Source organism: Nerophis ophidion, linkage group LG01 (genome assembly GCF_033978795.1).
Source record: "Nerophis ophidion isolate RoL-2023_Sa linkage group LG01, RoL_Noph_v1.0, whole genome shotgun sequence".
In the NCBI taxonomy this organism is placed as follows: Eukaryota; Metazoa; Chordata; class Actinopteri; order Syngnathiformes; family Syngnathidae; genus Nerophis; species Nerophis ophidion.
In genome coordinates, this window is record NC_084611.1 from 8,021,023 (window position 1) to 8,047,653 (window position 26,631).

General features: G+C 41.4%; 2 protein-coding genes across 4 annotated transcripts in view; both read left to right on the forward strand.

Annotated features, from left to right (window-relative positions):
• Nucleotides 1-26,631, forward strand: part of LOC133550894 (gastrula zinc finger protein XlCGF17.1-like) — a 127,317-nt gene that overhangs the window by 73,919 nt on the left and 26,767 nt on the right. The gene's annotated exons all lie outside the window — the stretch shown is intronic.
• Nucleotides 225-20,929, forward strand: LOC133549619 (zinc finger protein OZF-like). 3 transcript variants are annotated; one of them, XM_061895229.1, is made up of 4 exons: nucleotides 229-548; nucleotides 6,974-7,342; nucleotides 14,067-14,312; nucleotides 19,133-20,929. In XM_061895229.1, the coding sequence occupies exons 1-4, from the start codon at nucleotides 440-442 to the stop codon at nucleotides 20,332-20,334; spliced, it is 1,926 nt and encodes a 641-aa protein (XP_061751213.1). In that variant the 5' UTR covers nucleotides 229-439; the 3' UTR covers nucleotides 20,335-20,929. The 3 variants fall into 3 exon arrangements, with proteins under 3 accessions (XP_061751230.1, XP_061751213.1, XP_061751223.1); XM_061895246.1 differs by lacking the exon at nucleotides 6,974-7,342 and having other exon boundaries at nucleotides 225-548; XM_061895239.1 differs by lacking the exons at nucleotides 229-548; nucleotides 6,974-7,342 and adding an exon at nucleotides 11,162-12,734.

Here is a 26,631-nt window from a genome sequence, read left to right on the forward strand (position 1 = left end):
GCAAAACCCATGTCACGTGACTTCAAACCTGACACCTCATTGGCTGGTTCGATTACTTCGGTCTTAGTTTACCGGAAGTGAGTCTTGCTTTTTAAGCATCTAATTTTTTCACACTGACTTTTTCAGCATTTCATTTTTTTTTTTTTTTTTTTACACTAAATTTGTGTGCTCTTATGTGAACGCCTTATTTTGAAAATCTACCGTGAAGTGGGGAACAGGAGTTGATGACTTCTGGCGCATGCGCAAACTGAGCAGTAGCAAAAAGAAAAGAACCAAGATGGCGGACTGACTCACGGTGGCTATCCGGAGAAGTTTCACATTTACGATCTCGCAGCCATTTAGAGTCGAAGCGAGGACGACAACACACGTCTCAATATTGTTCGTCTTTTCTAAAGTCAATGAAATGAAAGTGTTGTCTGAAGTGAAGACGTGATAGAAGATGGACGACTACTGCTATGCTAAGATGGCGACGTCATGTCAAAGAGAACATGAAAGACAATCAGAAACTTCCAGCAAATCACCAACGGAGATAAAGACCAAAGATGAAGGTGAGAGAGTTGAAGATTTGTTATTTGAAAGCCATTATCAGCCCATGAATGAGTGTTGATGATAAATTAACTCTAATTTATTTATATATACACACATACATATACAAACCCTGTTTCCATATGAGTTGGGAAATTGTGTTAGATGTAAATATAAACGGAATACAATGATTTGCAAATCCTTTTCAACCCATATTTAGTTGAATATGCTATAAAGACAACATATTTGATGTTCAAACTCATAAACTTTTTTTTTTTTGTGCAAATAATAATTAAGTTAGAATTTCATGGCTGCAACACGTGCCACAGTAGTTGGGAAAGGGCATGTTCACCACTGTGTTACATCACCTTTTCTTTTAACAAAATGCAATAAACGTTTGGGAACTAAGAAAACACATTTTTGAAGCTTTTCAGGTGGAATTCTTTCCCATTCTTGCTTGATGTACTGCTTAAAGGGGAACATTATCCCAATTTCAAAAGGGTTCAAAACAAAAAAAAAATCAGTTCCCAGTGGGATGTTGGATTTTTTGAAGTATTTTTCAAAATTTTACCTGTCTCCGAATATCCCTAAAAAAAGCTTTAAAGTGCTTGATTTTCGCTATTTGCGATGCCACTGGCCATTTCCCTGTGACGTCACACAGTGCTGCCAATGTAAACAAATAATGGGAATACCACAGCAAGATATAGTGACATTAGCTCGGATTCAGACTTGGATTTCAGTGGTTTAAGCGATTCAACAGATTACGCATGTATTGAAACAGATGGTTGGAGTACGAAAGTATTGAAGAAGAAACTGAAGCTATTGAGCGAATAGCTATTGACGCTATTCATAGCCATAGCATGGCCGAATAGCTGCGTTAGCATCGCCGGTAAAATGTGCGGACCAAACGATCAGGACTTTCGCATCTTTTGACACTGGAGCAACTTAAATCCGTCGATTGGTAAGTGTTTTTTTCGCATTAAATGTGGGTGGAAGGAAACGTAATATAGTTGCAAATGCATCTGCAGGTTATCCATACATCTCTGTGCCATGTCTGCTTTAGCACCGCCGGTAAATAGCATGTTAGCATCGATTAGCGTAGCATGTTAGCATCGATTAGCTGGCAGTCAACATCAACAAAACTCACCTTTGTGATTTCTGTGACTTTATCGTTACAAACGCATCTGCAGGTTATCCATACATCTCTGTGCCATGTCTGCTTTAGCACCGCCGGTAAATAAAATGGTAGCGTTGATTAGCTTAGCATGTTAGCATTGATTAACTGGCAGTCACGCCGCGACCAAATATGTCTGATTAGCACATAAGTCAAAAAACAACACTCACCTTTGTGATTTCGTTGACTTTATCGTTGCAAATGCATCTGCAGGTTATCCATACATCTCTGTGCCATGTCTGTCATCGCCGGTCAAATGTGGAGACACTCTGGCACATTCAATGGGGGTCTGGCGGCAGACATTTTCGCATCTTCGGGCCAGTGGTGCAACTTGAATCCCTCCCTGTTAGTGTTGTTACACCCTCCGACAACACACCGACGAGGCATGATGTCTCCAAGGTTCCAAAAAATAGTCGAAAAAACGGAAAATAACAGAGCTGAGACCCGGTGTTTGTAATGTGTTGAAAATGAAAATGGTGGGTGTGTTACCTCGGCGACGTCACATTCTGACGTCATCGCCTCCAGCGCGATAAACAGAAAGGCGTTTAATTCGCCAAAATTCACCCATTTAGAGTTCGGAAATCGGTTAAAAAAATAGATGGTCTTTTTTCTGCACCATCAAGGTATATATTGACGCTTACATAGGTCTGCTGATAATGTTCCCCTTTAAGTTGTTCAACAGTCCGGGGTTTCTGTTGTCATATTTTAGGCTTCAAAATTTTCAATGGGAGACAGGTCTGGACTACAGGCAGGCCAGTCTAGTACCCGCACTCTTTTACTGTGAAGGCACAGTGTTGTAACACGTGGTGCGGCATTGTCTTGCTGAAATAAGCAGGGGCGTCCATGATAACGTTGCTTGAATGGCAGTATACGTTGCTCCAAAACCTGTATGTACCTTTCAGCATTAATGGTGCCTTCGCAGATGTGTAAGTTACCCATGCCTTGGGCACTAATGCACCCCCATACCATCACAGATGCTGGCTTTTGAACTTTGCGCCTATAAGGGGCGGCATAGCTCGGTTGGTAGAGTGGCCGTGCCAGCAACTTGAGAGTTGCAGGTTCGATTCCCGCTTGTGCCATCCTAGTTACTGCCGTTGTGTCCTCGGGCAAGACACTTTACCCACCTGCTCCCAGTGCCACCCACACTGCTTTAAATGTAACTTAGATATTGGGTGTCACTATGTAAAGCGCTTTGAGTCACTTGAGAAAAGCGCTATATAAATATAATTCACAATTCACAAAGAATCCGGATGGTGTGTTTCCTCTTTGTTCCCGAGGACACAAATGTTCACAGTTTTCCAAAAACAATTTGAAATGTGGACTTGTCAGACCACAGAACACTTTTCCACTTTGCATCAGTCCATCTTGGATGATCTCGGGCCCAGAGAAGCCGGCGGCGTCTCTGGATGTTGTTGATAAATGGCTTTCGCTTTGCATAGTAGAGCTTTATCTTGCACTTACAGCGACCAACTGTAGTTACTGACAGTGGTTTTCTGAAGTGTTCCTGAACCCAATGTGGTGATATCCTTTAGAGATTGACGTCGGTTTTTGATACAGTGCTAGTGTTTCCCACAGGTCAGGCATCTATTTGTGGTGGTGTGGTCGGGCGGCGGGGGGGTGGGGGCAGCAGCGGCGGCGGCGATGACCAAGAAGAACGTGGAGTTGGAATAAAATTACAACACTTTATGTACATATTTATATAATATTTACATATTTATATCATATGTAACTACAAGCTTCATTCACAGACAGTCCCATTGCTTTTATGAGCGGTCAAGCGAGTCAAAAGGCGAAAAAAAATAATAAATGAATAAATAAATAAATAAATTTAAAAAAATAAAAATTGGAAAAAAAAAAAAATATATATATATATTGTGTTAAATGTAAATATAAACGGAATAAAATGATTTGCAAATCCTTTTCAAGCCATATTCAGTTGAATATGCTACAAAGACAACATATTTGATGTTCAAACTGATAAACCTTTTTTTTTGCAAATAATCATTAACTTTAGAATATGATGCCAGCAACACGTGACAAAGAAGTTGGGAAAGGTGGCAATAAATACTGATAAAGTTGAGGAATGCTCATCAAACACTTATTTGGAACATCCCACAGGTGTGCAGGCTAATTGGGAACAGGTGGGTGCCATGATTGGCTATAAAAGCAGCTTCCATGAAATGCTAAGTCATTCACAAACAAGGATGGGTCGAGGGTCACCAATTTGTAAGCAAATTGTCGAGCAGTTTTAGAACAACATTTCTCAACGAGCTATTGCAAGGAATTTAGGGATTTTACCATCTACGGCGCATAAAATCATCAAAAGGTTCAGAGAATCTGGAGAAATCACTGCATGTAAACCATGATATTACGGACCTTTGATCCCTCAGGCGGTACTGCATCAAAAAAGAGACATCAGTGTGTAAAGGATATCACCACATGGGCTCAGGAACACTTCATAAAACCACTGTCAGTAACTACAGTTTGTCGCTACATCTGTAAGTGCAAGTTAAAACTCTACTATGCAAAGCAAAACCCATTCATCAACAACACAAAGGAACGCCGCCAGCTTCTCTGGGCCCGAGCTCATCTAAGATGGACTGATGCAAAGTGGAAAAGTGTTCTGTGGTCTGACGAGTCCACCTTTCAAATTATATTTGGAAACTGTGGACGTGGTGACCTCCGGAACAAAGAGGAAAATAACCATCCGGATTGTTATAGGCGCAAAGTTCAAAAGCCAGCATGTGTGATGGTATGGGGGTGCATTAGTGCCCAAGGCATGGGTAACTTACACATCTGTGAAGGCACCATTAATGCTGAAGGGTCCATACAGGTTTTGGAGCAACATATGTTGTCATCCAAGCAACGTTATCATGGACGCCCCTGCTTATTTCAGCAAGACAATGCCAAGCCACGTGCTACAACAGCGTGGTTTCTTAGTAAAAGAGTGCGGGTACTCTCCTGGCCCGCCTGCAGTCCAGACATGTCTCCCATCGAAAATGTCTGGCGCATTATGAAGCGTAAAATACGACAACAAGACCCCGGACTGTTGAACAACTTAAGCTGTACATAAAGCAAGAATGGTAAAGAATTCCACTTTCAAAGTTTCAACAATTAGTTTCCTCAGTTCCCAAACGTTTATTGAGTGTTGTTAAAAGAAAAGGTGATGTAACACAGTGGTGAACATGCCCTTTCCCAACTACTTTGGCACGTGTTGCCGCCCTGAAATTCTAAGTTAATTATTATTTGCAAAAAAAACAACAACTAAGTTTATGAGTTTGAACATCAAATATGTTGTCTTTGTAGTGCATTCAACTGAATATGGGTTGAAAATGATTTGCAAATCATTGTATTCCGTTTATATTTACATCTAACACAATTTCCCAACTCATATGGAAACCGGGTTTGTATATACATACATACATACATACATAGATAGAAAGTACTTTCTTTATTCCTTCAGGAGAGTTGGTCGCTACATCTGTACAGAGTTGAGATATAAATTAAAAAGTAAACAATAAATAATGGGGGTTTATGTTATTGTTTTGCGTCACCTGTCATCCTAGAACCCCCCACACCCCACACACACACTCCCAGAGAGGAGTTGTACAGTCATATGTATATACACACACACACACACACACACACACACACACACACACACACACACACACACACACACACACACACACACACACACACATCAATCAATCAATCAGTCAATGTTTACTTATATAGCCCTTAATCACAGGTGTCTCAAAGGGCTGCACAAGCCACCACGACATCCTCTGCTCAGATCCCACATCAGGGCAAGGAAAAACTCAACCCAATGGGATAACAATGAGAAACCTTGGAGGGGTTTCTCATTGGACGTTGAGTGGATATATCATAATATTGTGAGGGTCCAGTCCATAGTGGATCTAACATAATAGTGAGAGTCCAGTCCATAGTGGATCTAACATAATAGTGAGAGTCCAGTCCATAGTGGATCTAACATAATAGTGTGAGAGTCCAGTCCATAGTGGATCTAACATAATAGTGAGAGTCCAGTCCATAGTGGAACTAACATAATAGTGAGAGTCCAGTCCATAGTGGATCTAACATAATAGTGAGAGTCCAGTCCATAGTGGATCTGGCATAATAGTGAGAGTCCAGTCCATAGTGGATCTAACATAATAGTGAGAGTCCAGTCCATAGTGGATCTAACATAATAGTGAGAGTCCAGTCCATAGTGGATTTTGCATAATAATTTGAGAGTCCAGTTCATAGTGGATCTAACATAATAGTGAGAGTCCAGTCCATAGTGGATCTAACATAATAGTGAGAGTCCAGTCCATAGTGGATCTTGCATAATAATTTGAGAGTCCAGTTCATAGTGGATCTAACATAGTAGTTAGAGTCCAGTCCATAGTGGATTTTGCATAATAATTTGAGAGTCCAGTTCATAGTGGATCTAACATAATAGTGAGAGTCCAGTCCATAGTGGATCTAACATAATAGTGAGAGTCCAGTCCATAGTGGATCTTGCATAATAATTTGAGAGTCCAGTCCATAGTGGATCTAACATAATAGTGAGAGTCCAGTCCATAGTGGATTTTGCATAATAATTTGAGAGTCCAGTTCATAGTGGATCTAACATAATAGTGAGAGTCCAGTCCATAGTGGATCTAACATAATAGTGAGAGTCCAGTCCATAGTGGATCTTGCATAATAATTTGAGAGTCCAGTCCATAGTGGATCTAACATAATAGTGAGAGTCCAGTCCATAGTGGATCTTGCATAATAATTTGAGAGTCCAGTCCATAGTGGATCTAACATAATAGTGAGAGTCCAGTCCATAGTGGATCTGGCATAAGTCCATAGTTTCAACACAAAAAAAACTTTCTTCGGCTCCAAAAAGGTTGAAAACAGTGGTTTAGGGGACGAGCTTTAATTGCAAAATAATAATTAAAAAAAGACATACTGTGGGGAATAGACCCAACACAATTTAAGAAAAAGGAGAATATAAGAAATGACAACACATTGAAATAATTATTTGGGGACCAAATACAAATCAAATCCTAACTTTGTGGGTACCAGGGACTCACTACCTTAAAAACCTATCAACATCATTGTATTGTTTTCTGTGATTCGAGCTCCTCTTGTTTGAGTCCAAGCCAAGTCATGTTAACACTGATCCATCATTCTGGCAAGGCACTAAATGAATGGCCAAGGAGAAACATCTCATGGATCATGTCTGAGATAAAGTATGTTTGTGTTGTTTGTGTCCTGCAGACGTCCAGCAGCTGATTGGTCATCCAGAAGAACTTCCTCCTCAGTCAGGGGGGAGCTCCACTTTGAAGCAGGAGACTCCACAACCACCCTGCATTAAAAAGGAAGAGGAGGAACTCTGCATCACTCAGGAGGGAGAGTGTCTTCTAGGACGAGAGGAAGCTGATTACACTAAGTTGCTACTGACTGTTGTCTCTGTGAAGACTGAAGATGATGAAGAGAAACCACAACCAGACAACCTCTTAGCTCCACTGTCGGATAGTGAGGCTGAAGAAGGGGTTGAAGTAACTTTGAGCAGCGATACAGACTGTGAAGGTGATATGAGGACTCACACTGACAACAAACACTCTGAATGCTCTTCAAAGAAGAGAGGTAAAACATGTTTGAGCTGCTCAGTTTGTGCTGAAAGTTTTACGAAACGGTATAATTTGACTCAACACATGAGAACTCACAAAGGCCAAAAACTATATAATTGTTCAGTTTGTAGTCAATGTTTTTCTATAAAGAGCAGTTTCACTGCGCACATGAGAACACACACAGGAGAAAAAACATTTAACAAACATTTGGATTGCAGTAAGAATGGCAAAAATGGTTCGAGCTGCTCAGTTTGTGCTAAAAGCTTCAGCAAAAGGAGCCATTTGACTGATCACATGAGAACGCATACAGGAGAAAAACCGTACAATTGTTCCGTTTGCGGTAAAAACTTTACCCAGCAGAGCAGTTTGACGCAGCACACGAGGACGCACACTGGAGAAAAACCATTTGATTGTTCAGTGTGCGATAAACGCTTCACCAGCAAGAGCAGTTTGACCGAGCACATGAGAAGACACACAGGAGAAACACCATTTTCCTGTTCAGTTTGTTGTAAACGCTTTACTAAAAATGTTAGGCTGACCGAACACATGAGAACACACACGGGAGAAAGAAAATTTTGTTGTTTGGTTTGTGGTAAAAGCTTTATCAAAAATAGCGCTTTGACTCAACACATAATGATACACACTGGACAAAAAACGTGTATTTGTTCAGTTTGCGGTAAAGGCTTTTCTCAAAAAAGCAATTTAACTAAGCACATGAGGACACACACAGGGGAGAAAACATTTAGTTGTTCGGTTTGTGGTAAGAACTTTTCTCAAAAGGACACTTTAACTCGGCACATGACGACACACACGGGCGAAAAAACCTGCATGTGTTCTGTTTGCGGAAAAAGCTTTGTTACCAGATCTGGTTTGACCAAACATGAAAAGAAACACACCGGACAAAAACCATTCCGTTGTTTAGTTTGTGATAAAAGCTTTTCTCAAAAGATCAGATTGACTGTACACAGCAGAACGCACACCGGAGAAAAACCCTTCAAGTGTTCAATTTGCGGGAACAGTTTCTCCCAAAAGGGCAGCTTGATTCGACACACGGCGACGCACACCGGGCAAAAACGCTTTAACTGCTTGGTTTGTGGTAAAAGCTTTTATGAAAAGAAGAGCTTTGCTCAGCACACGAGAACACACACCGGGGAAAAGCCATTTGCTTGTTTGGTTTGTGGTAAAAGCTTTTTTACCAAACCAGGTTTGACTAAACATGTGAAAAAACACAATGGAGAAAAATGATTTAACTGGTTCAGTTTTTGCTAAAAGGTCTCATCATAAGTAGAACACACACCTAAACAACCAACCCGCTGTTTAGTTTGTGTTTTTTTGTTCATGTGTGGGCGACATCCACACCGCTCAGGACCCCCTCAAAACTGTTCACTGCTTCTTTCACAAATATCCCATGTCTTCCTCCAAATTGTGATCGTCTGGAGCTTAATCCTACCTCCTCATGACCCCAAGTCTTCTGTGGATCTCAAACTTTTCTGACTCCTAACATGGATGATGCTACTAGTGCCTCTTTTGAATATGTAAAAACGGGAAAAAAAATTGTGTCCAAAAAGTGCAGCGGTCTTAAGCACTGATGTCAAACTCAAAGCCCGGGGGCCAAATGTGGCCCGCCACTTCATCTTATTTGGCCCTCGAGAGCTGGAAAATATAATGTGTCAATAAAGAACTTTAATTTTTCTTACTAAATGTAATCATTATTTCTATTTTGGGAGAAAAAAATACATACGTTCTCCTTGTAAGAATCAATCGATCAATGTTTGTTTATTTAGCCCTAAATAAGAAGTGTCTCAAAGGGCTGCACAAGCCACAACGACATTCGCGGTCCAGTTCCCACATAAAGGCAAGGAAAAACTCACAACCCAGTAGGACGTCAATAAAAATGACTGTGAGAAACCATGGAGAGGACCGCAAATATGGGATGCAATTGACGTCAAGTGGGTCGACCTTTTCTTTGAACTGTTGTAACCAAAGGTGATGGCTGTTTATGACCCCCGTCCCTCAGAAACAGCTGTTGCCATGTAATCAGGGAATGTCCAAATAAAAGCGGAGGCCTACAATCTTTCGCCAGAGCGTGATGGAAACATTATACAAGAGTACAGCCCAGACGCGCTCTCCTCAATTGAGCCAAATTGAATCCTGTCTCTGTTTAATTCCTTGAGTCTTGTCTTGTTTGAAAGATGTCATTGTTACGGCTGTTCGATTCCCTCGAGGATGCGTCGAAATTGAACACAGCAAAGGTAAGGTTTTACTATTTATTTGAATAACAAAAGGTGCTAGGTAACAAACATACTGGAGTAAAGAAAAGGCAAACAAAAGACGCTAGCATGAAAGCTAGGATAAACAAATAGTAAACTAAACTAGCAAATAGGCACACAAAGGGGAAAACAAAACATTTAGCATGAGAGCTAAGAATAAATAAAATTGCGCAGCGTGAGAGCTCGCGAGAATAATACAGAAATTGCATGTAGGCAAAAGCGCAAAGCAGACATACCGCTGCGTGTGAACAAATTAGAGTCCCAGGCAGAAGAATGAAAAGAGGAAGGCTTATAAAGGGAAGGTGATTATTTGTAGCAGGTGTGCGGGACCGTGAGTAGCAGGTGAACTAATGAGTGACCATGGTGACGGAACAAACAGGAAATAATAGGTAGAATGATGGAGTGATACAACAATGGAAACAATAATATGAGAAGATCCGAGTACGGATCTTAACAGTGAGGTGGTTTGGGCACCAGAAATTGCCAGAAATAGCCAATTTGCTCAATTTACCTTTAATAAATAAATCTATATATATATATATATATAAAAAATGGGTATTTCTGTCTGTCATTCCGTCTTACAATTTTTTTCCTTTTACGGAAGTTTTTTTTGTAGTGAATAAATTATGAAAAAACACAAACGGTTTAAAAGAGGAGAAAACAGGAAAGAATTTAAAATTAAATTTTTAAACTTAGTTTATCTTCAATTTCCACTCTTGAAAATTCAAAATTCAACTGAAAAAAAGAAGAGAAAAACTAGCTAATTTTAAATCTTTTTGAACAAATTAAAAAAATAATTTATGGAACATCATTAGTCATTTTTCCTGATTAAGATTAATTTTAGAATTTTGATGACATGTTTTAAATAGGTTAAAATCCAATCTGTACTTTGTTAGAATATATAACAAATTGGACCAAGCTATATTTCTAACAAAGACAAATCATTATTTCTTCTAGATTTTCCAGAACAAAATTTTTAAAAGAAATTCAAAAGACTTTGAAATAAGATTTAAATTTGATTCTAAAGATATTGTAGATTTGCCAGAATATTTTTGGGGAATTTTAATCATAATAAGTTTGAAGAAACATTTCACACATAGCTAAAATGAAAAATTAAATAAAAAATTTATTTATTATTCTTTACAATAAAAAAAATAAAGTTACTTGAACATTGATTTAAATTGTCAGGAAAGAAGAGGAAGTAATTTAAAAGGTAAAAAGGTACATGTGTATAAAAATCCTAAAATCATTTTTAAGGTTGTATTTTTTCTCTAAAATTGTCTTTCTGAAAGTTATAAGAAGCAAAGTAAAAAAATAATTCATTTAAACAAGTGAAGACAAAGTATTTTAAAATATTTTCTTGGAGTTTCAAATTCTATTTGAGTTTTATCTCTCTTAGAATTAAAAATGTCGAGCAAAGCGAGACCAGCTTGCTAGTAAATAAATAAAATTTAAAAAATAGAGGCAGCTCACTGGTAAGTGCTGCTATTTTTAGAAGAGGCCAGCGGGCGACTCATCTGGTCCTTACGGGCACCGCGTTGGTGACCCCTGGTGTAGGGTAATGCCTGCAGCTAAAAGCAACTGCGTGAGAGCGTATACTCGAATATCGCCATATAGTCATTTTCTCTATCGCACAGAGACAAACCTGCGATACATCCAGTATATCGATATCGCCCAGCCCTACATGCATTACATTTATTTTTGTCTGTCAAAATGGAAATAATGTATTTAGTAAGTCCTTTAAGCCCAGATCTGGCCCCCAAGCCTTGAGTTTGAAAACATGCATTGTATATTATCCATCCATACATTCAAGAAGTGAAGTATATTTATATAGCGCTTTTCTCTAGTGACTCAAAGCGCTTTACATAGTGAAACCCAATATCTAAGTTACATTTTTTTTTTAAACCAGTGTGGGTGGTACTGGGAGCAGGTGGGTAAAGTGCCTTGCCCAAGGACACAACGGCAGTGACTAGGATGGCAGAAGCGGGAATCGAACCCGCAACCCTCAAGTTACTCTACCAACACAAGTTCCACAGAATGATCCATCCATTTTCTACCGCTTATTCCCTTTCGGGGTCGCGGGGTCTATCTCAGCTACAATCGGGCGGAAGGCGGGGTACACGCTGGACAAGTCGCCACTTCATCACAGGGCCAACACAGATAGACAGACAACATTCACACACTAGGACCCATTTAGTGTTGCCTATCAACATGCAAACTCCACACAGAAAGATCCCGAGCCTGGATTTGAACCCAGGACTGCAGGACCTTTGTATTGTGAGGCAGACGCACTAACCCCTCTGCCACCGTGAAGCCCCTCCACAGAATGACGTGGAAGTTAATTAAAACATTTTAAGTAGAGTTGTCGGTTATTGGACGTTATCAGTTGATACTTTTGCCAACTGTTGTTTTGAAACAAATGTAAAAAAAAATACCTTTATTTTGAAAAAAAACAAAAAACGTTTGCGAAGTCGGGAACGGAAGTTGCTGATTCTGGCGCATGCGCAAACGTAATTGCGACAGCCGGGAAAAAAGATCAAGATGGCGGACTGAGTGGCTGCTGCGTTTCAGGGAGGTTTCGAATTTACGATCTTTTAGATATTTAGATTCAAGTCGAACATAGCGACATATACCTCGTGATTTGTGTTTTCTGAGCCCCATTAATTTGGAGCAATGGAGTGTTATTTGAAGTGAAGAACGTAGACGACTACTGCTATGCTAAGATGGCCACGTCCGGTAAAAGAGAAACTGAAAGAAAATCCAAAACTTCCAGCAAATCACCAACGGAGATAAAGACGAGAACTGCAGATGAAGACGAGCCACTGGAATTTTCCAACAATGCAATTTCGAAGGCCATCGTAAACCCCGAAAAGAGCGTTGAGGAGAAACTAGCCGACTCTGTTGAAGAATGTAAACAAAGAGCCGCCATGATTGTTAGCTTGAAGAAGGCGATGCAGTCAAAATCAGAGGAGATGCAAGAATGCAAAAGTCAAATGAAGAAACTGCAAGAGCAAAACGAGCGCTTGTGCAAAGAAAATAACGATTTGAGAGCAGAGATGTTGGGGAGGAGTAAGAGATGTGCAGTGTGTGAAGAGAAGACTGGACCACATGTCGATACCAACCTGCAGAGGATTGGAGGTAATAAACAACAAAAATAATATGATTAATGTCAACTTTTCATTGGGAAGTTCCCCGTAAGTGTCACTGCTCATTAAAAGGGAACATTATCACAATTTCAAAAGGGTTCAAAACAATAAAAAATCAGTTCCCAGTGGCTTGTTGTATTTTTTGATTTTTTTTTTCAAAATTTTACCGGTCTCGGAATATCCCTAAATAAAGCTTTAAAGTGCCTTATTTTCGCTCTCTGCGAAGACACTGGCCATTTCCCTGTGACGTCACACAGTGCTGCCAATGTAAACAAACAATGGGAATACCACAGCAGGATATAGCGACATTAGCTCGGATTCAGACTCGGATTTCAGCGACTTAAGCGATTCAACAGATTATTGAAACAGATGGTTGGAGTATGAAAATATTGAAGAAGAAACTGAAGCTATTGAGCGAATAGCTATTGACGCTATTCATAGCCATAGCATGGCCGAATAGCTGCGTTAGCATCGCCGGTAAAATGTGCGGACCAAACGATCAGGACTTTCGCATCTTGTGACACTGGAGCAACTTAAATCCGTCGATTGGTAAGTGTTTTTTTCGCATTAAATGTGGGTGGAAGGAAACGTAATATAGTTGCAAATGCATCTACAGGTTATCCATACATCTCTGTGCCATGTCTGCTTTAGCACCGCCGGTAAATAGCATGTTAGCATCGATTAGCGTAGCATGTTAGCATCGGTTAGCTGGCAGTCAACATCAACAAAACTCACCTTTGTGATTTCGTTGACTATCGTTGCAAATGCATCTGCAGGTTATCCATACATCTCTGTGCCATGTCTGTCTTAGCATCGCCGGTAAAATGTGGAGACACTCTGGCACATTCAATGGGGGTCTGGCGGCAGACACTTTGGCATCTTCGGGCCGGTGGTGCAACTTGAATCCCTCCCTGTTAGTGTTGTTACACCCTCCGACAACACACAGACGAGGCATGATGTCTCCAAGGTTCCAAAAAATAGTCGGAAAAACGGAAAATAACAGAGCTGAGACCCAATGTTTGTAATGTGTTGAAAATGAAAATGGCGGGTGTGTTACCTCGGCGACGTCACATTCTGACGTCATCACCACATGAGCAATAAACAGAAAGGCGTTTGATTCGCCAAAATTCACCCATTTAGGGTTCGGAAATTGGTTAAAAAAACAGATGGTCTTTTTTCTGCACCATCAAGGTATATATTGACACTTACATAGGTCTGCTGATAATGTTCCCCTTTAATCGAGGTGGAAGCAAAGATATCGGCACATATCGAGATCGGCACATCATGGATCGTGCCTGAACCAAAGTGTGCTTGTTTCCTGCAGACATCCAGCAGCTGATTGGCTGTCCGGACAAACTTCCTCCTCAGTCCCCTAGAGGGAGCTCCGTTTTGAAGGAGAAGGTTCCACAGCCACCCCACGTTAAAGAGGAAGAGGAGGCAGCCATCACTCAGGAGGGAGAGTGTCTTCTAGAACCACTAGAAGCCGATCTCACCAAGCTGCCACTGACTGTTGTCTCTGTGAAGACTGAAGATGATGAAGAGAAACCACAACCAAACAAGTCACTCTCAGGTAGGGAGGCTGAAGAATCTTATAGCAGAGATTCAGACTGTGAAGGACTCATAAGTAGATGTGTCCGATAATGGCTTTTTTGTCTATATTCCGATATTTTCCAACGCTTAATTAACGATTCCGATATCAACTGATACCGATATATATGGTCGTGGAATTAACACATTATTATGTCTAATTTTGTTGTGATGCCCCGCTGGATGCATGGATGGTAACAAGGTCGTCCAAAATAAATCAACTCAAGTTATGGGAAAAAATGCCAACGTGGCGCTGACATATTTATTATTGATGTCACAAAGCGCGTTATTTATTTTTAACATGCCTCAAAACAGCAGCTTGGAATTTGGGACATGCTCTCCCTGAGAGAGCATGAGGAGGTTGAGGTGGGCGGGGTTGAGGTAGAGGGTAGCGGGGGTGTATATTGTAGCGTCCCAAAAGAGTTAGTAATGCAAGGTATTCTGGGTATTTGTTCTGTTGTGTTTATGTTGTGTGACGGTGCGGATGTTCTCCCGAAATGTGTTTGTCATTCTTGTTTGGTGTGGGTTCACAGTGTGGCGCATATTTTTCACAGTGTTAAAGTTGTTTATACGGCCACCCTCAGTGTGACCTGTATGGCTGTTGACCAAGTATGCCTTGCATTTACTTGTGTGTGTAAAAAGCATGACATTTTATGTGATTGGGCCGGCATGCAAAGGCAGTGCCTTTAAGGATTATTGGCACTCTGTATTTCTCCCTACGTCCGTGTACCACTCTGTACAGCGGCGTTTTAAAAAGTCATAAATGTAACTTTTTGATACCGATAATTTCTATTAAATTTTAAATTACTTATCGGCAGATAATATCGGCAGTCCGATTTTATTGGACAGCTCTACTCATAAGGGCTCTCACTGACAACAAACACTCTGAATTCCCTGAAAAGAAGAAAGGAAAACTAGTACTAAAAGCTTTACTTTAATCATCAATTTGACTCAACACATGACAACACTCACCAGGAGACCAACTATTTAATTGCTTAGTTTGTGGCAAATTCTTTGGGCTTGATTTACTGAAGGTTTGCGTGTACTGAACAGGTGCAAACTTGATAGCACACGCAAATATACAGTACAGGCCAAAAGTTTGGACACTTTCTCATTCAATGAGTTTTCTTTATTTTCATGACTGAAGGCATTAAAACTATGTATGAACACATGTGGAGTTATGTACTTAACAAAAAAAGGTGAAATAATTGAAACCATGTTTGTGGAGGGAGGCTGCGTGTGTAAGGACCGGCCTCGAAGCATGGCTGGCAGGTGATTGGATTACCCAGCTGGGAATGATCGTCCACACACCTGCCATGCTTATTAGCAGCAGCCGGTCGGAGACACAGTTGTTGGAGTTGGAGTGAACGAGGAAGCGCACACTGGACGTTGCCAGAGAGACTGAGAAGTTGTGCGCAGCCCCTTAAGACACTTATGATTTAGGGCTGTATAAATAAACATTGATCGGGACGGCGTGGCGCAGTGGGAGAGTGGCCGTGCGCAACCCGAGGGTCCCTGGTTCAAATCCCACCTAGTACCAACTTCGTCACGTCCGTTGTGTCCTGAGCAAGACACTTCACCCTTGCTCCTGATGGGTGCTGGTTGGCGCCTTGCATGGCAGCTCCCTCCATCAGTGTGTGAATGTGTGTGTGAATGGGTAAATGTGGAAGTAGTGTCAAAGCGCTTTGAGCACCTTGAAGGTAGAAAAGCGCTATACAAGTACAACCCATTTATCATTTATCATTTATTGATTTAATTTATTGATTTATTGATGATTTCAAAACATATTATCAATCAAATTGACAATGGATTTTACGGTTAAATTGCGCCGACTGAGGTTTTTTTTGCATAAAATCCACTTTGGTACTGTTTTTTTCTATATACAGTAAGACACTAAAACATTAATAAACAAACAAAAATACATTATTGCGATGAGGTGGCGACTTGTCCAGGGTGTACTCTGCCTTCCGCCCGATTGTAGCTGAGATAGGCGCCAGCGCCCCCCGCGACCCCAAAAGGGAATAAGCGGTAGGAAATGGATGGATGGAAATACATTAAAACAAGATTTTAATCAAATAAACCCCACTGTGTGCTCTGTTGTTTGATTTTACCGCTAAAACAGTGGTATGGCTTCTCTATTCATTAAATATTTTTATATGCTGTAAAAAAAATTAAATTCTGGTGACTCAGCTGCCGGTTTCCAAAGTAAAATTTAAATATTTTTTGCAGCTTTTTTCCACATACAGTAAGACACTAAAACATTAATAAACAAACAAAAATACATTAAAACAACAAGATTTTATGGTGGGAAAAAAAACACTGTCAACTTTGTTGCTTGATTTTATCGGTAAAACAGCAGTATGGCTTCTCCATTCATTAAATATTTTATTTGCTGTAAAAATTGTAAAATTTTGATGACTCAGCTGCCAGTTTTTAAAGTAAAATTTAAATATTTTTTGCAGCTTTTTCCCACGTACAGTTGTACACTAAAACATTGATAAACAAACAAAAATACATTAAACAACAAGATTTTACGGTAAAATAAACCCCACTGTGTGCTCTGTTGTTTGATTTTACCGCTAAAACAGTGGTATGGCTTCTCTATTCATTAAATATTTTTATATGCTGTAAAAAAAATTAAATTCTGGTGACTCAGCTGCCGGTTTCCAAAGTAAAATTTAAATATTTTTTGCAGCTTTTTTCCACATACAGTCAGACACTAAAACATTGATAAGCAAACAAAAATACATTAAAACAAAAAGATTTTACAGTAAAAAAAAAAAAAACACTGTCAGCTCTGTTTGATTTTACCGCTAAAACAGTAGTATGGCTTCTCCATTCATTAAATATTTTATTTGCTGTAAAAATTGTAAAATTTTGACGACTCAGCTGCCAGTTTTTAAATTGAAATTTAAATATTTTTTGCAGCTTTTTCCCACATACAATAAGACACTAAAACATTAATAAACAAACAAAAATACATTAAAACAACATGATTTTATGGTGGAAAAAAACAAAACACTGTCAGCTCTGTTGCTTGATTTTTACCGGTAAAACAGTGATATGGCTTCTCCATTCATTAAATATTTTTATATGCTGTAAAAATTGTAAAATTCTGGTGACTCAGCTGCCAGTTTTTAAAGTAAAATTTAAATATTCGTGCAGCTTTTTCCCACTTACAGTAAGACACTAAAACATTAATAAACAAACAAAAATACATTAAAACAACAAGATTTTACGGTGGAAAAACAAAACATCGTCAGCTTTGTTGCTTGATTTTAGATTAAAACAGTAGTATGGCTTCTCCATTCATTAAATATTTTATTTGCTGTAATAATTGTAAAATTCTGATGACTCAGCTGCCAGTTTTTAAAGTAAAATTCAAATATTTTTTGCAGCTTTTTCCCACATACAGTAAAACACTAAAACATTAATAAACAAACAAAAAAACATTAAAAAAACAAGATTTTACGCTGGGGAAAAAAAACACTGTCAGCTTTGTTGTTTGATTTTACCGCTAAAACAGTGGTATGGCTTCTCTATTCATTAAATATTTTATTTGCTGTAAAAATTGTAAAATTCTGGTGACTCAGCTGCCAGTTTTTAAAGTAAAATTCAAATATTTTTTGCAGCTTTTTCCCACATACAGTAAGACACTAAAACATTAATAAACAAACAAAAATACATTAAGACAACAAAATTTTACGGTGGAAAAAGAAAAAACACCGTCAGCATTGTTGCTTGATTTTACCGCTAAAACAGTGGTATGGCTTCTCCATTCATTAAATATTTTATTTGCTGTAAAAATTGTAAAATTCTGGTGACTCAGCTGCCAGTTTTTAAAGTAAAATTTTTATTTTTTTTGCAGCTTTTTCCCACATACAGTAAGACACTAAAACATTAATAAACAAAAAAAATACATTAAAACAACAAGATTTTACGGTGAAAAAAAACAAAAACACTGTCAGCTCTGTTGCTGGATTTTACCGGTAAAACAGTAATATGGCTTCTCCATTCATTAAATATTTCATTTGCTGTAAAAATTGTAAAATTCTAATAACTCAGCTGCCAGTTTTTAAGGTAAAATTCAAATATTTTTAGCAGCTTTTTCCCACATACAGTAAGACACTGAAACATTAATAAACATACAAAAATACATTAAAACAACAAGATTTTACGGTGGAAAAAGAAAAAACACCGTGAGCTTTGTTGCTTGATTTTACATTAAAACAGTAGTATGGCTTCTCTATTCCTTAAATATTTTTATATGCTGTAAACATTGTAAAATTCTGATGACTCAACTGCCAGTTTTTAAGGTGAAATTTCAATATTCATAAAAATATATGGCCCTTGATGAAAACTAGTTTGACATCCCTGTCCCATATGAATAAAACTTCTTAAATATGCATTTTTTTTGCGTCTTGAGCATGTAAGTGCAGCCTCTCCCACAGTGCTTAAAAAAAGTGATTCATTGTATGAGCGCCGACTGCTTCTAAAATGCCCATAAAAAGTGGTAGATGTCTCCGGCTCGTTTGAGAACATAGCAAAAAAGCCACAGATAGGTAGGAGCACACATATGGATATGCAGTAAATGATCAAGTGTTGTATTATACGCAACACGGCCACTAATAGTACACTCTTTTTTTGTTGTTTGCACGTGCTGTTTAGCATGTGGTATTTTGGATTTTCATCTCCACACACACACATACAGTACATAGAAGAAAGTGTGTAGCAAATTCAAGGAGAATCATCTCATGGATCATGTCTGAGTTAAAGCGTATTTGTGTTGTTTGTGTCTTGCAGACGTCCAGCGGCTGATTGGTCATCCAGAAGAACTTTCCACTCAGTCAGGAGGGAGTCCCACTTTGAAGCAGGAGACTCCGCAGCCACCCCGCATTAAAAAGGAAGAGGAGGAGGGAGAGTGTCTTCTAGGTCCGCCGGAACCTGATCTCACCAAGTTTCCACTGACTGTTGTCTCTGTGAAGACTGAAGATGATGAAGAGAAACCACAACCATGCAACCTTTTGGCTCCACTATCACATAGTGAGGCTGAAGATGAGATTGAAGTAACTTTGAGCAGCGATACAGACTGTGAAGGTGATATGAGGACTCACACTGAATGCTCTAAAATGAAGACAGTTAAAAAAGGTTTCCGCTGCTCAGTTTGTGCTAAAAGTTTTACTGAAAAGAGCAATTTGACTCGGCACATGAGGACACACCCAGGGAAAAAAACATTGAACTGTTCATTTTGTAGTAAAAGCTTTACTCAACAGAGCATTTTGACTGCACACATGAGAGCACACAAAGGAGAGAAGATATTTATCTATTCCGTTAAGAACAAAAACTGTAAATGCTCGGTTTGTTCTAAAAGCTTTAACAACAAGTACAGTTTGACTCGACACATGCGGACGCACACAGGGGAAAGACCATTTACTTGTTCAGTTTGCGGCAAAAGCTTTTCTCTCAACAAGCATTTGACTGAACACATGAGAACGCACACGGGAGAAAAACCCTTTAGTTGCTCAGTTTGCGGGGAACGCTTTTCGCAAACGAGCAATTTGTCCACACACATGAGAACGCACACCGGAGAAAAACCGTACACTTGTTCCGTTTGTGGGAAAACCTTTTCTCTGAAGGGCAATATGACTCAACACATAAGAAGACACACAGGGGAAAAAAATGTTCATTGTTCAGTCTGTTGTAAAAGCTTCACGACAAATTGCTATTTGATTCGACACATGAAAACCCACGCCGGACCAAAACCTTTTAGTAGCAGCGAAAGCCATTCCCAAACGAGCGACGTGACACAAGACCTGCGAAAACGCACGGGGGCAAAAACGTTTAACTGTATAGTTTGTGGTCGAAGCTTCACGAAACTCATCGATTTCATTCAGCACATGAGAAAATACACCGGGGAAAAAATATTTAACTGTCCCGTTTGTGGTAAAAGATTCCATCATAATTCGGAGGCAGACAGACACATAAGAACACACACGGGCGTGTGACGCATCAGCTGTTTGGTTGGTGGTGACTACCACCCAAAGCCAGGAACTCCTCACTGCTTCTTCTACAAATAGCAGATCAGTTTGTACAAACCGAGAGATTATCTATCGATTTTCTTCTGCTTTTCCCTCTCAGGGTCTCTGTGTCTTCTGTCCATCTAAAACAGGGGTGCCCACACTTTTTCTGCAGGCGAGCTACTTTTCAATTGACCAACTCGAGGGGATCTACCTCATTTATATATATCATTTATATTTATTTATTTATGAAAGAGACATTTTTGTAAACAAGTTAAATGTGCTTAATGATAATACAAGCATGTTTAACACATATAGATGTCTTTCTTTCACAAAGACAAGAATATAAGTTGGTGTATTACCTGATTCTGATGACTTGCATTGATTGGAATCAGACAGTAATGATGATAACGCCCACATTTTCAAATGGAGGAGAAAAAAGTTGTCCTTTTTGTACAATACCACATGAAAGTGGTTGGTTTTTGGCATCTAATTCATCCAGCTTCCATACACTTTACAAGAAAAACATTGGCGGCAAATTCCGTAGCTTGCTTGATTGACATTCACGGCACCCGAGGGTCTTGTGAGATGACGCTGGCTGCTGCCAGTTCATTGTTATGAAAAAATGACAGAGAGGAAGGCCAGAAACACTTTTTATTTCAACAGACTTTCGCGCCGTCCCTTCCGTCAAAACTCTAAAGGCCGACTGCACATTTCCTATCTTCACAATAAAAGCCCTGCTTAATGCTCCCTGCGCTAACAAAATAAGAGTCTCGGAAAGCTGGCGTGCACAAGTGATGTGCACGCCAGCTTTCTGAGGGATCGCTTGTGCACGGCAGTTTTCCGAGACTCTGTATTTAGTTAGCGCAGGCAGCATGAAGCAGGGCTTTTATTGTGAAGATAGGAAATATGCAGTCGGCCTTTAGAGTTTTGACGGAAGGTACGGCGCGAGAGTCTGTTGAAATAAAAAGTGTTTCTCGCCTTCCTCTCGGTCATATTTTCATAATAATGATCTTGCAGCAGCCAGCGTCATCTCACAAGACCCTCCGGTACCGTGAATGTCATTTAAGTGACGTCTTGGTGAAGATTGATGATCACTCATTTTTAGGTCTATTTTTTAAAAGCCTGGCTGGAGATCGACTGACACACCCCCCGCGGTCGACTGGTAGCTCGCGATCGACGTAATGGGCACCCCTGATCTAAAACTTTAGACGTGACGGAACGTATTATTCTAGCTGGGGAGGAATTGTAGTCTGCTTCTGTGGTGCTTTTACCTGCCTGAAACCACACCTTCCACGTCGCCTGGTGGTCATGTTTTGTGTCTATGGACCACCATGAGAGGACGACTGGGTGTGTAATATCTGAGCGCATTGACACCATCCGAGAACTCCACCCAAAGTCTGAAATGGTTGTTCTTAGGAATCTGGGGACGTATGTATCAAGCTTCTTAGATTTACTCCTAAGAAGTCTGCTAAGAGTTGACTTATGAGTTAAAGAAATTCTTCGCTGAAAGCTGCACTTAAAAGTTAGTTATCAAGCGTCTTACTCACAGTTTCAGCAAAGTGTAGGACTGAATCTTAAAGGGGAACATTATCACAATTTCAAAAGGGTTAAAAAAACAATAAAAATCAGTTCCCAGTGGCTTGTTGTGTTTTTTGAAGGTTTTTTTTCAAAATTTTACCGGTCTCGGAATATCCCTAAATAAAGCTTTAAAGTGCCTGATTTTCGCTATCTACGAAGACACTGGCCATTTCCCTGTGACGTCACACAGTGCTGCCAATGTAAACAAACAATGGGAATACCACAGCAAGATATAGTGACATTAGCTCGGATTCAAACTCGGATTTCAGCGACTTAAGCGATTCAACAGATTACGCATGTATTGAAACGGATGGTTGGAGTATGAAAATATTGAAGAAGAAACTGAAAATATTGAGCGAATAGCTATTGACGCTATTCATAGCCATAGCATGGCCGAATAGCTGCGTTAGCATCGCCGGTAAAATGTGCGGACCAAACGATCAGGACTTTCGCATCTTTTGACACTGGAGCAACTTAAATCCGTCGATTGGTAAGTGTTTGTTTCGCATTAAATGTGGGTGGAAGGAAACGTAATATAGTTGCAAATGCATCTACAGGTTATCCATACATCTCTGTGCCATGTCTGCTTTAGCACCGCCGGTAAATAGCATGTTAGCATCGATTAGCATAGCATGTTAGCATCGATTAGCTGGCAGTCAAAATCAACAAAACTCACCTTTGTGATTTCGTTGACTTTATCGTTGCAAATGCATCTGCAGGTTATCCATACATCTCTGTGCCATGTCTGCCTTAGCATCGCCGGTCAAATATGGAGACACTCTGGCACATTCTCAAGTTCTCAAGTTTATTGTTCTTCGGTCAATGGTCAACAAAGCAAAAAAAACAGTTGTACATTCATAGATTGAAAATAAAAACTTGTACATTCATAGATTGAAAATAAAAAAATGTTACAGACCGAAAGGGTTTAAGCTGAAGTTAAACACTTATTGCGCCTAACCCTATAAACAATTACAAGTACAAAATAAACTTCCGAAAGTTATAAAAAGTCCTTTGCACAACTTATTATAAATACACATTATAAACAACATTATAAACAATTTTATACACAGTACAGGCATGTGAAATATCCCTGTGTACATATAGACCTTTGCACTAATTATATATACAATATATACAAACAATTATACTTCTATTATTATTTATATCTCATGTTTAATTTTCAATTAACATTAATCATAGTATTAACTACAATGTTAATTCAAGAGTGATATATTTTTTCAAGACATTGGTCTTAAAGTGTTTTTTAAATGTGTGAATGGAACTGGAACATTTGGAGGAATCATCCAAGCTGTTCCACAGTTGAACTCCTCTAACAGAAACACATCTACTTTTTAAGCTTGTTCTTATTTTGGCTTTCTGAAAGAAAGCTGAACCTCTGAGGTCATAGGGATTCTCTCTGGGTTTAAATCTCACTTGTAGACACCCAGGCAGCATGTGGTTATGAGCTTTGAAAGTCACAATTGTTGTGATCCGGCTTCCGGATCACACATCTCTAGCATGTTTGTCTTTTTTGTATTGTCCTACTATGTTTTGATCATGTTTTGGACTCTACCGATCCCGTTTGTTAGCGCACTTCCTTATTTACATTCATCACCATGACAACTTATTTGCTCCTCCTGCATGGCTCATTCACACACCGGTTTGTAATTATGTTTTCTGTATTTAAGCCCCTCTGCTACCTAGTTCGCTCTCGCCAGTTTGTTTGCACCTGCAACCGTTACGTGAGTGGTCTCTGATTATTTTTCTGCTTGCTAAATGTAGCTTGCCTCCGCGCGCTTGGCTCGCGCTTTATGGACTTCGAACTCTGTCTTCTGTGTATATTAGCATTTAGTTTTCTGTGCTCAGACACGCCTTTGATTTGCTCTTTTGTACCAGTGTTCTTTTGTAACTTCATATTAAAAGGCTGTTCATACCTTCATTCCTGCCTGCTGTGATCCTGCGCATCGAGAGGCGACACTCCCCGCGCATCCACGATGCCGCGCAAACGTAACAGAAACTGGCGAGCAGAAACGCGTCACCTCGCGCTGGATCCTCCAGGACACCGTTCCCGACAAGCAGCATACCCGACCAAGTACTCCTCCGTTCCAACCCAGGACTCTTCTCTACGGGTTGGTACTTTGTTCACTTCTCCCGTTCCCAGTCACCATGTTGCTATTCCCATTAGCATCCCACCATCTTCCGCCTTCCCTGTCACTCACAGTGACGTCGCTCCGTTCACGCCCCCCTATGACGTCACCGTTAACACCTTAGTGGATTCCTCTGCACATTTTTTTGACCTTAGTGACGAGGAGTTTTTTGAAGATGAACTTTCTCCCATTCCACCCAAGGACCTAATTTTATATAAGAAAATTTTCAAGGATAATTGTAGCACATCCAAGCCCAGTCACACCCCCAACAATGACTTTAATAATATAATTAATTATTACCAGGACATTTTCCGCCACTACTATGACTCTAGTCAGTCTTCACCCCCCATACCCGCTTCCCCCCCTCTCAAGTCTCGTTCTCCGCCTGAATCCGTGCCTTTTTCCACCTCATTTAGTGAGGATTTTGAACATTTTAGAGGGGAGGAGCCTACCCTCCTCCAAACCTCCCACCGCCCGCCCTTACGGTCAGCCTCTGTCCAACTGGGCCCCGTCTGGAATCCGGGTCTTGAGGGGAGGGCCAGTATTACTACTAAGCCTCCTAGACCTCCACCACCGGTGTTCACCCCTGTTAAACCTGTTAAGCCACTACGGCCTCCTAGACCTCCTCCACCGGTGTTCTCCCCGGTCAAGTCACGCCCTCTTAGACCTCCTCCACCTGTGTTCCGTCCGTGCCCTAGTTCTAGTTTTAGTCACAGTCTCTCTCAGAGTTCGAGTCCCAGCCTTCTTCGTAGCCCATGCTCTAGTCCTACTCGTAGACCGACTTGTAGACTGAGTCGTAGTCCAAGTCCTGGTCCGAGTTTCCGTTCTGATTCCAGTTGTAGTCCTAGTCTTTCTCGTAGTCGTCGTAGTCCTAGTTCCACTCGTAGACTGATCCGTAGTCCGAGTCCTGTTTCGAGTCCGGTCCCGAGTCTTGTTTCTTGCCTTTGTAATATTAGTACTGATTCCCCTCGTGGTCTTAGTCCGAACCCTAGTCCTTACCCAAGTTCTTGTCCGAGCCCCAGTGTTACTGTAAGTCCTAGTCTTTGTCCTAGTCCTTGCCCGAGCACCAGTTTGATTGTTAGTCCCAGTCCTTGCCCAAGTCCTAGTTTGACCGTTTGTCCTAGTTCTTGCCCAAGCCCTGGTATGACTGTAAGTCCTGGTCGTTGCCCAAGCCCTTCTCAAAGCACTAGTGTGATTGTAAGTCCTGGTCCTCTCTCAAGTCCTTGCCCGAGTCCTAGTGTTTGTCTTATCACTCATCATAGTCCTAGTCCTGCTCACAGCCAGTCCCCTAGTTCTCCTCGGCAGACCCCTGTGCCTGCTCCTCGGCTGAAGCCGACACCTGCTCCTCGGCTGAAGCCGACACCTGCTCCTCGGCTGAAGCCGACACCTGCTCCTCGGCTGAAGCCGACACCTGCTCCTCGGCTGAAGCCGACACCTGCTCCTCGGCTGAAGCCGACACCTGCTCCCAGTCTGGTTCTCACACCAGCACATGACTCTGACCTGGTTTTCACACCAGAAAATGTTTCTAGCCTTGTTCTCACGCCAGTTTCAGACTCTAAACTGGTTCTCACGCCAGAAAATGTTTCTAGCCTTGTTCTCACGCCAGTTTCAGACTCTAAACTGGTTCTCACGCCAGAAAATGTTTCTAGCCTTGTTCTCACGCCAGTTTCAGACTCTAAACTGGTTCTCACGCCAGCACAAACTCCAAGGCTGGAGCCCACTCTAGCACCAGTTCCTAAGCTGGAGCCCACTCCGGTACCAGCACCACGACAGGTACCGGTGCCAGCTCCGTGCCGCCAAGCACCGGTGCCAGCTCCGCGCCGCCAAGCACCGCCGACGACGGGGCTGGAGCCCACACCAGCGCCGACGACGGGGCTGGAGCCCACACCAGCGCCGACGACGGGGCTGGAGCCCACACCAGCGCCGACGACGGGGCTGGAGCCCACACCAGCGTCGACGACGGGGCTGGAGCCCACACCAGCACCACCGACGACTCCTGCGGCTCCCAGGCCGCCTCCGACGACTCCTGCGGCTCCCAGGCCGCCTCCGACGACTCCTGCGGCTCCCAGGCCGCCTCCGACGACTCCTGCGGCTCCCAGGCCGCCTCCGACGACTCCTGCGGCTCCCAGGCCGCCTCCGACGACTCCTGCGGCTCCCAGGCCGCCTCCGACGACTCCTGCGGCTCCCAGGCCGCCTCCGACGACTCCTGCGGCTCCCAGGCCGCCTCCGACGCCTTCTTCGGCTGCAGTCCCCGCACCCTCGTCTGCTGCTTCCAAGCCTGCTGGGACTTCGGTGCTGAGGCGTCGTCCACCACGTCGACCACGGGCGTGGCCTCTGCGAGGTCATCCTCCTCGCCAGATACTCCCTCCTCCATGTCGGCCACGGATGTGGCCGTGCCCGGGTCGTCCGCCTCGCCGGGCACCTCATCCTGCGAGGCGGCCACTAATGTGGCCTTTTCGAGGTCGCCCGCCAAAACTTTTTCGGCAGCAGCGTTCCACCCGCCGCCGCCACATGATGTGTCCTCGGTGGATTCGGGGACATGCGATCTTGCGACCCT

What these genes read in the sequence shown, in the direction of transcription:
- LOC133549619 (XM_061895229.1), top strand. Translation starts at nt 440, where the DNA reads ATGGACGACTACTGCTATGCTAAGATGGCGACGTCATGTCAAAGAGAA. An exon ending in GATAAAGACCAAAGATGAAG is followed by an intron (nt 549 to 6,973) that starts GTGAGAGAGTTG and finishes TGTGTCCTGCAG; the next exon opens with ACGTCCAGCAGCTGATTGGT. An exon ending in ACCAAACAAGTCACTCTCAG is followed by an intron (nt 14,313 to 19,132) that starts GTAGGGAGGCTG and finishes TGTGTCTTGCAG; the next exon opens with ACGTCCAGCGGCTGATTGGT.